General features: G+C 48.8%; 1 protein-coding gene across 1 annotated transcript in view; it reads right to left on the bottom strand.

Annotated features, from left to right (window-relative positions):
• Positions 1 to 14,325, bottom strand: part of TGM3 (transglutaminase 3) — a 41,130-nt gene extending 26,805 nt beyond the window's left edge. Inside the window, exons 1-5 of the mRNA XM_045833236.1 lie at positions 14,221 to 14,325; positions 3,145 to 3,318; positions 2,523 to 2,765; positions 1,795 to 1,913; positions 316 to 444 (exon numbers count right to left, since the gene is read on the bottom strand). Coding sequence (XP_045689192.1) covers positions 316 to 444; positions 1,795 to 1,913; positions 2,523 to 2,765; positions 3,145 to 3,318; positions 14,221 to 14,227 — 672 coding nt within the window. The 5' untranslated portion in view covers positions 14,228 to 14,325. The remainder of the gene's footprint in view (positions 1 to 315; positions 445 to 1,794; positions 1,914 to 2,522; positions 2,766 to 3,144; positions 3,319 to 14,220) is intronic.
• Between the last annotated feature and the right edge of the window lie 1,301 nt (positions 14,326 to 15,626).

Here is a 15,626-nt window from a genome sequence, read left to right as displayed (position 1 = left end):
ACAAAGGAGCTTACCCCTTCAGGCTCACTCAGGAACTTACCTCCTTTCTGGGAAGGCCCAGGACGGAGCAAAATCTCAGTTTTGCATCCTCCCAGCCCTGGTGGACACTAAAAGGTCAAGTCCTCTGCCACTCATCGTGCCATCAGGCAAGTCCTTTAACTTAGAGGAGCCTCATGCTCCACATGTGCAAGATGGGGATGCTCATGGCCACCAGCTGCACTTTGTGAGATGACTGTGTAAGAGAGCCTGCACCTAACCCACAGCTGGGCTTGCTCTATGGGAACAACTAGTTATTACTGTCTGCTCACCACTCACCATTGCACTCAGCACCCGGCCAATGTATTTGGGGTCACCTCTGCGGGCCACGTCCGTAGCAGGGTCACGGCGGAAATTCAGACTGTTATCCAGGATTGAGAGGCAAGTGTTCAGGATGTCTCCTTCAAACTGTCCGAAATGGAACCATGCATTACGATGAGAGAAATGACAAGCAGTGTTGGCTACTTAAGGGTGCAGGGGCTGCGCTGCTGAGAACCGCATCAACGGCCTGGGTCCTTTCACTCTGTGGCCTCCAGAACTGAGAGCTGCTGAGGAACGACCACCTCACCCATCCTGCAAACTCGTCCAGAGCTCTCGTGACATATGAGACCTTGTACAGAGGCCCTAAATGAACAGGACTCTCTTGGCGTCATGAACTAGGGAGCGAATCACTTAGCCTGCCTGGACCTCAAGTGTTCCATCTGCATGGCAGAGGATTGGCCCAAGCTCATCCTAAAGTTCCCATTTAACTTGGACTGTGATCTTCAGCGTATTATTTATACTCTTGAAGAAGTAATAATAAAGATAAAGTATCTCGAGAAATGAGGCATTTGGAGGTATTTTCACAAAATAAGACTTATTTTTAGCCAGTGTTTCTCATATGGAGAAGATCAAGCTCTCTCGCCTTAGGGTCCTTGAAAGTGTTATTCCTTCTGCCCTCAGTGCTCTTCTCCAAGATGTCTGTCTGGTTCCCTTGCTTCCTTTAGGAACATTTTTGATCAAATGTTCCTTCCTGGGAAGGGATTGCCCAGACCATGCCACCAAAAGTAGCCCCTTTTCCACCTGTGGATGCATTCTGTGTCCTCACCCATTTTTTCCCCTCCCAGTGAAATTTGACACAGAACCCCAAAGTGTAAAATGTATTAGACTAGAGTGGGGTCTGGAGGTAGGCAGAACATGCACCTGTCCATCTCCTCCTGAATGTCCAAGGCATCTCACCCAAGTTACCCCAGTCTAAGGCCTTCATTTGTCTGTGAACAGAGAAATGGTGGAGGAAATCTCTGAGGGTATTTTAGGTTGAGCAAACCTGGAATAGGGGAACCACAGCAATGAAGGACCTTTGGAAGGTTAGATGCACACAACAAGGACATTTGATGACATTCTTACATGGAATGAATTAATAGAAATTACATTTTTGCCCCAAGTGTCTCTACTGGGCCTTATCCTCATTTGTGTATCATGGCACCAATACCACTTCACTGCACTAGTTTAATCATATGTCTGTTTCACCCACTAGATTGTGATTCCCTCAAAGAAAAGAAATCTGTCTTTGTATCTCCTGTATTCTTACTGTGCAGCCGGGGTCTGGCACATAGTAGGCGGTCAATAAATGTTGTCTGAATGAATGAATAAATAAATAAACTCATAGAAGGACAGGCAACTAGACAGATCTGGGAACTTCCACCTGTCTGTGTGGTCAACTGCTGAGCTTTTTGGGCAATAAGGACATTAATCCTAGCCTCCCTATGACCCTTTTACCTGTCCAAAGTTCCAGCCAACCATATTAATTCGATTTGCACTTCCCACAAACACGGCTCCAGAATCTTCCATAACGTACTCCTCTCTCTCAGCCTGGTTACTCATAAAGACACCATCCGCTGTTTGACAAAAAAAAATCAGATATTAGGAATTAGAGTCCTACAGAGAACTATGGAAACCAGTCCTCCTTTCACTCCTGAGTGCTGTTCCTGGGAGCTGGAGCAGGTCATATCGGCAGCCTTCCCCCCAGTTTCCACTGCGGAAGGAAGCCCTGGGCTATAATGCTTCCAACTCATATTGTGGGAATTATGAGTTAGAAAGAGAAGCTGGATGATCTGAGAGTGTGAAAATGAGACCCCAGGAATGAGAAACTTGCTTCTTTAGGGAAAAAGCTATCTCTATGTCACACAATTGTACTGCAGTCATTGTCCATTACAATTTACACCATACTCTGAAGTTTGTAAAAGATCTGAGATTCCTGCAATACTTCCAGAGGAGATAGCAGGATGTCCATTTAATGATGAGGAATTTGAGATTCAAAAAGGTAGAGGGATTGCCCAGACTCATGTAGCCAGTTAAGTGGCAGAGGTGGGACTTCTAGCTTCTATGCTTTTTCAACATCCAAAATCAGGAAATCAAACCTGAGCCCATAGAAACCACCCACCTCATCTCCTTTCTGGGGGCATCGCCTAGCTGATGGCTGGGAGTGTGGGTGATTAGGTGCCTACCTTGCAACCAGGGGTTAAAAAGCAGTATAAACGTCCCGAGTTTCAGGGTAGCATTACTGCTCTGGGAAGAGATCTGCATGCTCAACGTGTACCCTCCTATGGGTGCATTGGCAGGACTGGAGATGGAGATGGTCAGAGTACTGTCCCTCTGGCGCACGAGCTGTGCATTCCAGCCATTGCTACTTGACTCACTGGAGAGTGGAAACACAGCCTTCGTTCTGGCCGATTCAGAGGGGGAGGGTCCTGTAAAAGAAGACGGGGTCAGTGGCAACCAAGGAGTGCTGGCCGGACTGTGGGGAGAGATCAGATTCCAATACAACTGCGGGGGCCCTTTGAGGGACGTCATCCAAGCAAGCACATTATAGCACTGGGAGCACCTGGAGAGACCATGTAGGCCAGAGTCCTCTTGATTTGAAGGTTAGGATTCTTGGGTTCAGAGACGCAGAAACTTGCCCAAGGTCACACCCAATCCATGCAAGGTCACATCAGGTCAATAGCCGAGCTAGGCTAGAGCCCAGAGACCAGTGACCCCAGTGTCACCATCACCACCCCTTGGATGCATAGCCCCACGGGCTACTCAGGTGTGTGTGTGGTGGGGTGGAGGGGAGCAATGAGTGGGTACCTGTGGAGGTTATGAACTTCAGACTGTCTTCATGACTAAAATATCGGTTGAAGGTCAGTGAAAAATAGAACAATTGGCCTCTTCTCAAGATGAGCTCCTGGCTGTTGTATTTGTCTGTGTGATGCTCATTCTGGTTGGCAGCTGCCTGCCAGTTGATACTCTGGAATCTTAAATCTGTGAGAAAGAAAAGAGAGGAACTTAACTCTTCGGAGGCAAGGAATAGTGGTGTGGGGAACAGGTTTACGTTGCCAAAGGGATAGCTCTTGAGCAGGGCTTGTTAGGGCAGAGCAAAACTTCTAGGAAAAATCGAGTTAAAATGCAAAGGTCCTGACTCTGTATAGCGAGAACTTCACAACTTATTCCCCTCTGTCCTTTCAGGCAGCTGAACCTCTGCATACACTGTGCACACTGCCACCTCTCTGCTGCCATTAGGCTGCTTCCCCCGCTGCCTGGTCGGCTGTCACTCGGCCCTCCTGGAGCAGGCCGTGTGCTCAGTGTGGCTTCCCCCAACCAGCCAGGAGAACTGTGTAACCAGAGCACCCACATTGTGTCCACTTTTAACACCATTACTTGGTGGATGAGGGCTCAAGTGGAATTGGGAGGAGGCTACTTTTCTCAAATCCACCACTCTGGTTTGGCTTGCTTGCTTTTCCCTTTCCATCTTCCCAGACACTAAGTGCCTTCTACCTTTCCAACATCCAGCAAATGTTTGCTTGTGCATTCTATACTTTCTACGTGCAACACCCTGGTGTTGGCCTGAGTGTCTGACGCTGGGGAGAGCAGCATGACTCTGAGCAGCTTTTGGAGGCCCAGAGACTGAACTTCCAAATGCTCACTGACAGGAGCAGCATAAAGGAGCAGGTCAAAGGCCCCTGAGATCTCAGAAGACGACTCTGAAGGCAGACACCTCAAAATTCACTGCCTGCTCTCACTTCTCATGTGATTGTGGAGGCCATAGAGCTAAACTGACAAGAGTTTATGAGAGATACCACGAGGGCTGAGGCGTTTCACCTATAAAAACCTTTAAAGAGTTTTATTCCTCGGAGTCATGTTTGAGACATTTCACTGTCCAAGCCTCTGCACAGAAAGTCTGACTTCTGCTTGGATGAGCAGACCACAGCTAGGAGAGCACACGGCACATCCCAGCACCAGGCACAACTTCTCTTTATAAACGAGTCTGCCTCTCTTCCTCAGAATGTGCTGTCCTGATTTTTGTATTCTGACACCTAGCACATTGTTGATTACATTGGGACAACTACATAAACAAATGAATGGAGGGATTAGATGGACAAGCCAACAAAAACTAATGTCACCCAATTACCTTCATGACTACAGCTCAAGATTTAGTCCATAAAAAAGGTGAATATGGGGGATTCATTCAGTACCTATACAGAGAGCACCTGTTATTTATAGGACACTAGGTTAGGCACAATGTGGGCAGGGTAAAAAACATTAAAAGAAGTTTTAAGCCTCAAAGAGCTTTAGCAGTGGGTAAGACAAGCGCATCATGAATGATGGAACAGGGTAAATCTGGCCTCCTCGATAACGGGTGTCTAGGAGATGCAGTCCAGGAAGAATCACTTTCAGCTTCAGGGACCAGAAAAAGCTTCGTGAAAATGCTGGACCTTGAAGGAAGAGAGAATTTTGTCAGGTGCAATGCAACAGCCTGCATTCCAGACAATGGGAAGAGTGGCCAAGACTCAGGGGAGTGGTGTGTTGTTTGGCTAGAGTTAAGAATCTGTCCAGAAGGGAAAGGTGAGGCAAAGAGGGTGTGGCTCCAGGGCAGGCCTCAGGCTGGGGCATCCATCCCCACAAGCAGCTTCAGACAGGGCCAGAGAGAATCATCACAGATACTCGTTCAAGTGAAATCCAGCCAAACAAAGCTACTGGAGAGGGAGGTTCAGGAGGTGATCTTGCTACCAGCTCAGGTACTAAAGATTCATTTATTCACATATCCTCTCATTCATTCATTCAACAAATAGTTCCTGAAAGGATAAATTAATCAGTTTTTGCACAAACTCAGAGAAACTAAAACATTCAGGCAACTGACAAGTATCTATTGAGTAAAGAGAAGGGCAAGAGGAAGAATGAAGGGACAGAAGGAGGGAGGAGAGAAGATAAAAGTTCCTGTATATAAATATTGAGTGGAGAGAGCCCAGGTCTTAGACACTCTCTGACAACCCCACGCTCTACATGGCTTGTAGACACTAGATCTCTCTGGGACAATGGCCCTGCCTTGCAACCCCGCATCCTCCCCAACCTTGCTCACTATCATCTGTGCATCCCTGCCAGTTGCAACTTGGTAGATCTTTATTCCTTGTCTTGTTTTAGAAAAAAGGAAAGCCCTAAGGAACATGTGGGTTCAGATAACATAAACCCCTAGAGATTCTTCACTCTACTCCCTAACTCAAAAGGATATGTGTCTTCTCCCCAGGTGAAGCTCGCCATTCCAGACCATGAGCTCTTTGAAAGTAGGAAGAATGTCCCCTGACAACCTCTGCCAAACACAGCTTCAAAGGCCCACATCCTTCTTTGCTCTGTCAAGGATTATGCACCATATGTTGTAGCTGTGCCCACAGCAGGGACTGTGGCTCATCCACAGGGAAAATGATGAAGAAAAGACTGAGCTCCTGGGACTGGGCTGCACAGACATGGAAAATAGCCGACGGGCACTCCCGGCTGGGCCATCTTTGCTTCTCCTGACACCAAACATGAGCCCTGGTACTAAGAATCCTGTTCCCCATCAGTGTGCTTGCGAGATATGCAAGGCCTCTCTGGGCTGGAGGGTGAGGAAAATCAGGACTCAGATTTGACATCAATCATTTGCCTGTCAACTGCTACTAACAGTGTACAGAGCACTTTACATATCATCAATGGAATCCTTACAGAAACTAGAAGCTGATGTGCAGAGAGATAAGCATTTTACTTGAGGTCAACACCCAGTGATTGGTAGAGCCAGAGTTCTGAGTCCAGGTCTTACTGGCCCTCCCCTGTTGCTGTGGTCCCCAGTTCTCTGCCTGGAAGGGGGACTCATGCAGGACCTTCAGTCCAGAAAGTACCAAACGGGTGATGGTTCCTCACTATGCTTCGTCCTCGCCTCAGGCATTGGATCCTGACAAAGGAGGGAGTGAGCACCTGGAAGGGAAAACTGTGCTCCAAGAGGGCGTTCTACACATGAGGGGGCTGGGAGGGGCTCAGCCTCCCTCTGTGCCCCTGAGTGAGTGGGGAGGTCAGGGTGAGAGCTGCTCATAAAGCCTCCCCTGTGGTTTCTGAAACCCTCTCCTTCTCCTGCCCTTGGTCATCAGCACCCGTTAAACCAGAGGACTGGCTTGGCCTGCCCCCAAATCAAGGATCTGATGATCCTGCCTGTGGATTATTTAGGCTCCATACTTTCCCTTACTGCCCTCCCTTTGACATAGCAGTAATCACAACCCCCTTTGCCAGAGTGTTTTCTGTAAGGGGAAGGGCTGGCGTGGGAAAGTACACATCTAAGTTTACAGCTTCAGGGATAGTTATAAGACCCAGGGCTGTCTTCTGCACCAGCCTGATGAAGGGAAGTAATAAAAAGCCTTGAGTCGACCCTACAAAGGACTCATTAGTGTACATACTCTTAAAAACATCAGAGGGGAAAGTCCTTGCAGACAGGTCATATACTCCCACCCTTAGCCAAATATGAGGACGTGGAGACCCAGAAGGTGATTTGCCCACAGAGGGACATCCCCAGACTCTCGTTCCAGTGCTGTTCTCACAGCTGTAGGCCCTCCTCCCCTGAGAATATCAGTGCCACCAGTGGTCCTAATGTGGCAGGACTGTACAGTGTCTATGCCAATGTTCACTTGCTCCTTCTTTCTTGGTATTAAAATCCCCCGTATTAATGGACACTACATTTCCCAGGCTCCCTTGCAGCTGAGGGTCACGTGAGTGAGTTCTGCTCAGTGGCTTTGCAGGAGGAAGTTAATGTGTTAACTTTCAGGCAATCTCCTTTAAAATTTTTTTTTAAAATTGAGGTGAAATTCACAGAACATAATATTCACCATTTTCACCATTTTCAAGTGTACAATTGAGCAGTAATTAGTACATTCACAATGTTGTACAAACATCACCACTATCCAGCTTTAGAACTTTCTCATCATCCTGTAAAGAACCCTCCTACCCACTAGTGGTCCCTCCCCATCTCCCAGCTAATTCCAGCCCCTGGCAAACGCTAATGTACTTTCTGTTCTCATGAATTTGCCTATTCTGGACATTTCTTAGGAACAGAATCACACAAGTGTGTGGTCTTTGCATCTGGTTTCTTTTACTTAGCATGGTGCTTTTCAGCCCGCATGCCAGAAGAGTTTTTAAAACACACAATACCTGACTATTTAGTCAGGGCCACTGACTTCTTTTCCCTGACACTTTCAAATAAAAAAACAACAACAGCCAACACAGCAATAGCTGTCCAGTGTGAATGAATCAAAATTATACTGATATTTTTGTCAGATCGGCAAAACATATATTTTTTGGTGTGCTGCAGAATTTGAGTAATTAGTTTATATGTGTCATGAGATGAAAAAGGTTGAAAATGATTGACATAGCATGCTTTTCTTTAAGTTTTTAACTTTTCAATTTAGTCAACATTCAATATTATTTTCTATTAGTTTCGGGTGTATAGCATAGTGGTTGGATGTTTACATCATTGATGGAGTAATTTCCCTCGATAAGTCTAGTACCCACCTGGCACCATCGTAGTTATTACAGCATTACTGACTATATTCCTTACGCTCCACTTTACATCCCCATGACTATTTTGTAATTACCAATTTGTATGTCTTACTCCCTTCACCTCTCCCACCCACCCCGCCAAGCACAAAATTTTTAAGATTTAGCCACGAAGTAGCATCTGTACCATTGAACAACATGGGGGTTAGGGGGACCAGTCCCCTGTGCTGTTGAAGGTCTATGTATAACTTTTGCCTCCCCCAAACTTAACTACTAATAGCTTACTATTTCCTGGAAACTTTACTAAAATATGGAGTCAATTAATATATATCTCATATGTCCCATATATTATATACTGTATTCTTATAATAAAACAAGCTAGAGAAAAGAAAATGCTATTATGAAAATCATAAGTAAGAGAAAATGCATTTACTGGATTTACGGAAAACAATCTGCATATCAGCAGACCCGGCAGTTCAAACCTGTGTTGTTCGAGGGTCAGCTGTATATCAATTTACCATATTCTGTTTATCCACTCAACAGCTGAGTGGCATTTCGGTTGTTTCTACCTTTTGGCTCTTATGACTAGTGCTGCTGTGAACATTCATACACAAGTATTTGCTTGAATACCTGTTCTCAATTTGTTTGAGGAAACCTCTTTTTCAAAACAGTTAGCCAATCCCCTTAGTCTGCTTACCCTCTTCTTCCATCCTGCTATCTGGACTGCGGGTGTGACACAGACAGAGCTCTGGTGATCATCCCAGACCATGTGTGGCCTGGGGACAGCCCTGTGGGGATCTCACGGATCTGGGCCCCTGGGGCTGTGCATCTGCCTTATCTGCCTAGAACCGCCAACATCCAGACCTACGGTGTTGGAAAATGGACACTTCTGTCCTGTTTCTTTCTCTCAGCCACTGTTATATGGAGAATCACTGTCATTCACAGCCAGACCCAATCGGGTATACCTGATGACGTAACCTCCCAACTTATTCTGGGGTCCACTTTGGCAGGGGTAACTCAAGAAGCATGGAACAGATTCCCAACTGTGAAAGGGGGTTGCTAGTCGGCCGTCTCAGTCTTCATCAGCCTGGCTCTCTGACTGAATCCCCCGCGGCAGACAGGTGAGCAGGACGTGGCTGTGGTGAGAGAGTGGCTGGGGTTTTTCCACCTCCTGTTCCTGGGGGGACCCCAGCACAGAACTGTCGGCAGGTGGTCCTACATGATGTAACTGATGCCCCGGGGGCTGTGTCTCCCCCACCTGCCCAGACCTTCTTCCTTATGTTTTTTCTCCAAGCAAAGGCATATTTTTATCTCACAGTGTTTTAGAGTTTAGGGCTTATAAATATATTAAAAATCACCCAGTCAAGTTGTTTTCAACTATTTTTAGAGACCACATTATAAGTGCATTTTACTCGGCGTTTCCATACAGGGGACTGAACCTGACACAAAGCTTCACAGAACAACGCTAACTCCTGCTGATATTTTTCTCTTCTACTTCATTTTCATTGCTGGTCACAATCCACTAAACTGATCTTTGCAAGCTGCTAATGGGTGACAAACAGCAGCTCGAAGAACAGTGTTGTGACCCTATATTCCCATATTACAGGTAAGAAAATGGAGTCCCCAACAGGGGAAGCACCTGCTGAGGTTATAGGGTCCTTTAGAAGCAGAGCTTGGCCCAGAATCCAGGCCTTGGATCCTGGTCACTGTGGGGCGATGAGTCATTCCCAATGCACCTCACCGTCCTGCCCTGGGGCCCAGGAACCAGGTGCCTCCCTGTCAGCTCTCACCTCTCCTCCTTCTCTCTCTAGCCTCTGCCATTCCTTCTCTCTTTCCCCCATATGCACACATTGGCAGCTGCTGCCCAGCACGAGTACTAGGATGGCTTGGTACCCAGTTGGTAGAGAAGCCGGGCGTGTCAGTTGGTAGCTGAGTGAGGGGCTGGTGAGGCTCCCTGGGATGAAGTGAGGGAGCCCTGAACTGGTGTTCTGGAAGGCTGAGGCCTTGGGAAAGGTCTCAGTGTTTCTGGAATGTGCTTTCCACCTCCATAGAAGGAGATACTGAAACCTGGACACCCTCGCTTGTGGGGTTACTATTGGGATCCGACATGCACCCATCACTAGCACCTGGGTCTCCAGAAGTCAGGGCTGCAAATCCCTTGGGATCCCACACACAAGAGCAAAGGCTACACAGTAGGGCTTGAGGGTTTTTATGAGCTGCCATTGGGGAGGTCATCTGTGCCAGGCACTGTGCTAAGCATTTTCCTTGCATTATGTCCTTTAATAGTCACAAACACCTTTGATGTTATTATTCTCATTTCACAGGTAAGGGATTTGAAAGTCCAGTCAGGTGATGTCACTTGGCAAATAGCGCACACTCAGGCAGAGCCTGGACCCAAGCCCAGACTGGAAGCCAATTCTGTCTGACCACACAGGACTTCAAGCTGCCGACCTGCAGCCAACCAAGGTAATGGTGGTGACAATGACTTAGAATAGTTCCAAGAAGCTGCCACAGAGAAAGGGCTGCCCATTCCCTACTGCCTGTCTCGACATTACAGGGTCACGGTAAAAAGAGAGGAAGGAAGAAGGACTCCTGTACAAGTTCACTTCCAAAGAAAACTTAACCTGGGCCAGTGGCTCCCCACCCTTGCTGCACATGGAATCATCTGGACAGTTTAGACAGGCCTGAGCCCCACCACAGACCGATTGAATTAGAATTTCTGGGTTAGGGACAGCATTGCTTTTTTTTTTTTTATAACTCTCTTAGTGATTCTAATAAGCACTCAGGACAATCACTACCTTAGGCTGATATGCCATTTTACACTTATCAGAACTCCATCACATTAATAATCTCACCTGAGCCACGCTAGCAGCTCTGGGAGAGAGATGGGGGGAATCACTGCCTCCTTTCTACAAAGGAGGAGACTAAGGCTGAGAGCGAGGAAGACCAACTCCTTCTGAAGACATCTCTCAGCACCTACTGAGACCCCAAGGCCTCGTTCCCTCCACTCCGGAGTAACAGGGAAAATACTTTCCTCACTTCAGCTCACACCCTGGGCTGGCATGTGGGCCCTGGGGAGGAGAGTGATTGCCCCACCTGTGGAGCATGGCCAAGCAGGGTGGAGGCAGAACAGAGAGTTTGTCTGAGGTGAACAAGAACAGCTCACTGGGGACTTGGAAATGTGTGAGAGGGCTGGCAAGGGGGCCAGGGAGGCTTTCAGTGGGAGAGGTTCCCAAGAATCACCCTTGAGTAGAGAATGGACGTCCCCTCATAAGATTTTTCTTTAAGCTCATGAAAAGTTTCCTCAAATCAATAAGTCGTGTGGACTTAGCACCTATGAGGTGGCTTTCACAATAACCCTGTTTTAGAGATGAGGAAACTGAGGCACTTAGGTTAAGTAACCTGCCCAAGATCACTCAGCTAGTAGGGGACAGAGGTAAGCTTCAATCCCGAGCTTGTGTCTGGACTCGAGACCCTTGCACTCCTCGGCCTCTGCATGGGATCGTAGGTAGAAAGTGGAAACTTGGGCAGCCCTCATTCCAGGTGGATGCAGCTGCCGGCAGGTCTGTGTCTGATGACCTGGGAGTAGCTGCTTTCCCAGATGAAAGAAAGTGGGAAGCCTGGGGTGGGGCTGGAGGGAGAAGAAGCAGCTTTGTCCTTTCACAAACGCTGAGCGCCGGGAGCCACGAGCCCCTGAGCCCAGGGGCCATCTGCTTTCAGAGGGACGGTAGGTATTGCTATGGTCCAGGTGGCTGGACCAAGAAGCTGTTGCCCAGTGCGGAGAGAACCCAGGGCGCGCCTAGATTTCCAGACCGGAAGGAGGCAGGAACCCAGCAGAAAGAGCCAAGGAAACACATTTTGTGGCAGACCCACGGCCTAGAATGGGATGGGTCCTCTGCAGATTGAGGAGTGAGGCCAGAGGAGGTGAGTCTCCGCAGCCAAGGCCAGCACTCAGCCCAGCAGAAAGCCGCCTACCCCCATGGTTGGAGCGTTAGTCCCCTGAACAGAGGTTCTGGCCTTCTGCAAGCAGAGGCCTGCAATTCGTGTCCAAATGCCAAGGACTCTGCCTTTGACCAAGGGCCTCTGAGTGGACTTGGGGCCAAGGAACAAGGCTTCCAGTCCATGGTGTGCCCGAAGTCCATGTTCGCAGCCTGTGTTCTAGCCCGGAGGCTCTGAACTCAGTGGGTAACAGGCAGGGGTTGCCACACTACAGTGGATCCTTGAACAACGCAGGGCTGGGGGTGGTTAGGGGTGCCGGTGGCCCTCCAAGCTGAAAATCCACATATACCTTTGCACACATGGATTCCCAAGTGGGGAGTTGACCCTTGAACAACTCAGGTTTGAATCATGCAGGTCACTGAAAAATCTGTGCATAAGTGGACCCAGTTCCAATGCGTGCTGTCCAGGGATCGACTGTCCTTTGTTCAGACCACTGCCAGGTCCTCCTCCACCCCTTCACCTCCACGCCCAGTCCAGGCTGCTCTCTCTACCCAGAGGCAGAGCAACTGAACCCCCGCTGACTCCAACAAGAAGCTTCAATTGGGAGCTGGACACAGCCCTCCCCAACCAACTCACATTGACCTGATGGCCTCTGGGTCACACCTGCTGACTCAGCCACATTTATTTTCCTGTTGCCTCTGCCTAGAACACTCCTCACCCCACGAAACTACTCCTGACCACTCAGTGTGAGCACACATGAGGAGACGGCATGCTCACTTACCTCTGCATTCCCCACTGCGCCCACTGCGGCCCCTTTCCCTCAGTGTCCAATAAATGAACCCATTCATTCAAGAGACACTGAGCACTTCCCAGCTGAGTGACTAGGAGCTGAGCTGGGGACTACGTTGTGTGTGTGGCAAATTGAAGGGAATTCAGGTATTCACTGGCCTGTTCCCCACCTGTTTAATGATTTATTTTCCCCCAACTAGCCATTATATATGTTCGGTAGTGACCTCAGAAGATCTCTGGTTGATTTAGATGTTGAGATCTTAACATCTCCAAGACACACAGGCACTGACACACCGGGCTATTCGTGGGCCCAGAGCGGCCCAGGGAGTAATGGCTGCACGGGCCCCCAGGGGCTGAGCGCCCATCAGCCTCTGTCCCTGGTTTCTTCTCAAGGCAAGAGTCATGAGAAAGTCCATCTATTTGAAGCCCTTCATCTTGCAATCGGGACCCTGAGGCTCAGCACAGAAGCTGCTGGTAACAGGATCCAAATGAGAAACCAGGTTTGGCATTGCTCTGCTGCGTCCTGAGTAATAGCACAGGTACTTGTGGGTGAGCTCAGCTCTAGTTACAGGACACAGTGGACAGGGCTCTGCTACCAACTTTCTGAGGGACTTGGTAAGTCTCCAGTTAGACCTTCCTGGAACTGCTCCTCCCCCTGCATGGAGAGAGGTGGCCTAGGTGACAGCTGACATCCCCTTCTAGTAAAGTTTACAGGGTCCAGAGCTCCTCTTCCTAGGGACCTAGCATGTTCGCAGGATGTAATAGGGGGCACAGGGGTAGGGAAGGGCGATAGGTCCATTTTGCCGCCACCCCGTCCTGGTTTTTGTGATTCCTCAAGTAACCAGCATTTGCCTTTTGCATATTGCTCAACAATTTCTTTGGCAAACCTTCCTGTGGTCCTAACCACCATTCATGATATTTACAGATTTGATTCATGCTTGTTTGGGCTTGGCGATGCACTAGGTTGAGCATCCAGGACAGGCAGTAACTAGCATGCGGCTTAGCAGGGGTGCTGTCCAACAAGAGCCCAAATCCTTAACAGTAACCGCAGAGCTATAGAACCTGTGCTTCCTGGCATTCTTATCCACCTGCCTTCCCTGGAGCTGCTTGTAGGGACAGTCTTTGGCACACCTGCTTCTGCTGCTACTGGGAGGTTCCAGCTCATCAAGCCACTTTCAAAGAGGCTGCCGGTGCTTCTGAACGTGTAGTTTACTTAGAAGCATTCCAGCGCTGCTGACAGTTTCTTTGAAGTCAATTCACAGGCTGTCACTTTCTCACTGCTTGTAGCTCTGAGATGTGCTTTTCTTTGCCCATGTTACTGACAGCAGGTTAAACTGCCCTGAGAAACATGGGAAGCAGGTACCAGCTGGCTTGACACAGCAGAGCTTATCCATCTGCCTAAGGGGATGTGACCTCCAGCTGCACTGAATACCCTGCCCATTACTCAGGACTACATCCCAAAGATGTTCTACCCCTGGGACCGTGAGAGCCATTGAGAAAGAGCAGAATCGTCAACGCACTAAGATCCCGCCTTCAGAGCCTCCAGGGCAGCTGTCCCGAGTTAGACACTCCGGCCTCTCAGGCTGGCCCAGGAGAAGCACGGGCTTCTAGCAAGGATGCGTGGTAGAGAAGATGCTATTCACTCACCAGCCATGTTTCGCCTTCCTCTGCCTCTTCCTCTTCTTGGGGCTTCACTGGGAATGGCAGGAAGAAGTGGGGAGACTGGCTGCCGAGGATTGCCTTACCATTTATAGAAGCTACACACCCCAATTAGAATGGTAATGAGGTGGGCGCGGCACCAGGCCATTCCTGTAGTGCCTGTAAACATTCCCCTTACGACATCTCGACATCTCGTCATCTCGTCACCCAGTGGAAGGGAACCCTCTTGTGCAACATTCGCTTGGGGAGAAGAGGGGAGATAAGAAAGAGTTGATTTTTGTGATTTTTTTCAAAGGTGAGTAACTAGATTGCAGAGTTTAGGAAATTTTGTTGTCATCTTCTTGCACTATCTTGTCCAGAGCTGGAGCCGAGAAGTCTCCAGGAAACGCCTCTGCACAACCTCGAAGCAGAAAGTGGCTTGGTCTTCCCTCACTACACACACACGTTGGGTCACTGACCACGGCCCGCCTGTTCAGGGTCGCAGTGCGCCCGAAGTGCGCTCGCATGTGGGTGGGAGTTAGAAGCGCTCAGTTCCGATGCTGGCTGGGCCGGCACTGACCCCTGAAGCCTTGGCTCCCTCCTCTGTGGCTTCCCTTCTCAACTGGCTAAGTAGAGGGGACAACCAAATGAGGTGATGCAAGTCAAAAGTGCATGGATGCGAGCTGCAACGGGTTAACTCCAGATGCCGTCTGGGTCGAAATGTCGGTTTGATTCCAGAGTCAGGGGAAACTGTTCTTTTTAATGAAACAGTGGGGACAGCCACCAATCTTATAGTGGTGATGTGGCTTCAGCCCAGTTCCGCCACATGCTCTCTGTAGGACTGGAGGAGGGTAAGTCGCAGACCTCTCTGGCCCAGGTTCCACATGGGTGAAAAAAAGGAGGAGGAGAGATTCTGTGTTTCTACCTTTTTTTCTGTTTGCTTGCATGTTGTTTTAAGGGATATATTTTTCAAAAGACCCCATTGTGAATACTTACCAGTACCAACATTTTCTTGGATAGACAAGGGAGTTTAAAAAACTGATAATACTTTGAGGGCTCATGGCAGAGCAGAAATTTCTCAAGGCTTCCTCCCCAGTTGGGGTGGGAATGAAGACCCAGCACCAGGATGACATGAGGGGGCCTTTAGGACCATGGGGGAGCCCTGGGTCTTGAGAAAGGTGGGACTGAAGAGGCAGGTGGGTTGGAAAAAGAGGAATCTACATCTTCTCTCTCCACGCAACATTTCATACATTGTAGGACCTCTGTTACCATCTGTAGCTCCCTGGAAGGACCTGTTTATGTCTGCCTCCCACCCCCAGACTGAGCTCTTTGATGGCACAGACTGAGTATTATTCACATCCCAGAACCTAGCAGGGGCTGGCCACACAGCAGGAGCACATGTATTTCTGAAAATG

The sequence above is a fragment of the Phyllostomus hastatus genome, unplaced genomic scaffold (genome assembly GCF_019186645.2).
Source record: "Phyllostomus hastatus isolate PE091 unplaced genomic scaffold, TTU_PhHast_1.1 phas_contig_17, whole genome shotgun sequence".
Taxonomy (NCBI): Eukaryota; Metazoa; Chordata; class Mammalia; order Chiroptera; family Phyllostomidae; genus Phyllostomus; species Phyllostomus hastatus.
The sequence above is the reverse complement of the archived record's forward strand: the minus strand, read 5'-3'. Positions and strand labels throughout refer to the sequence as shown.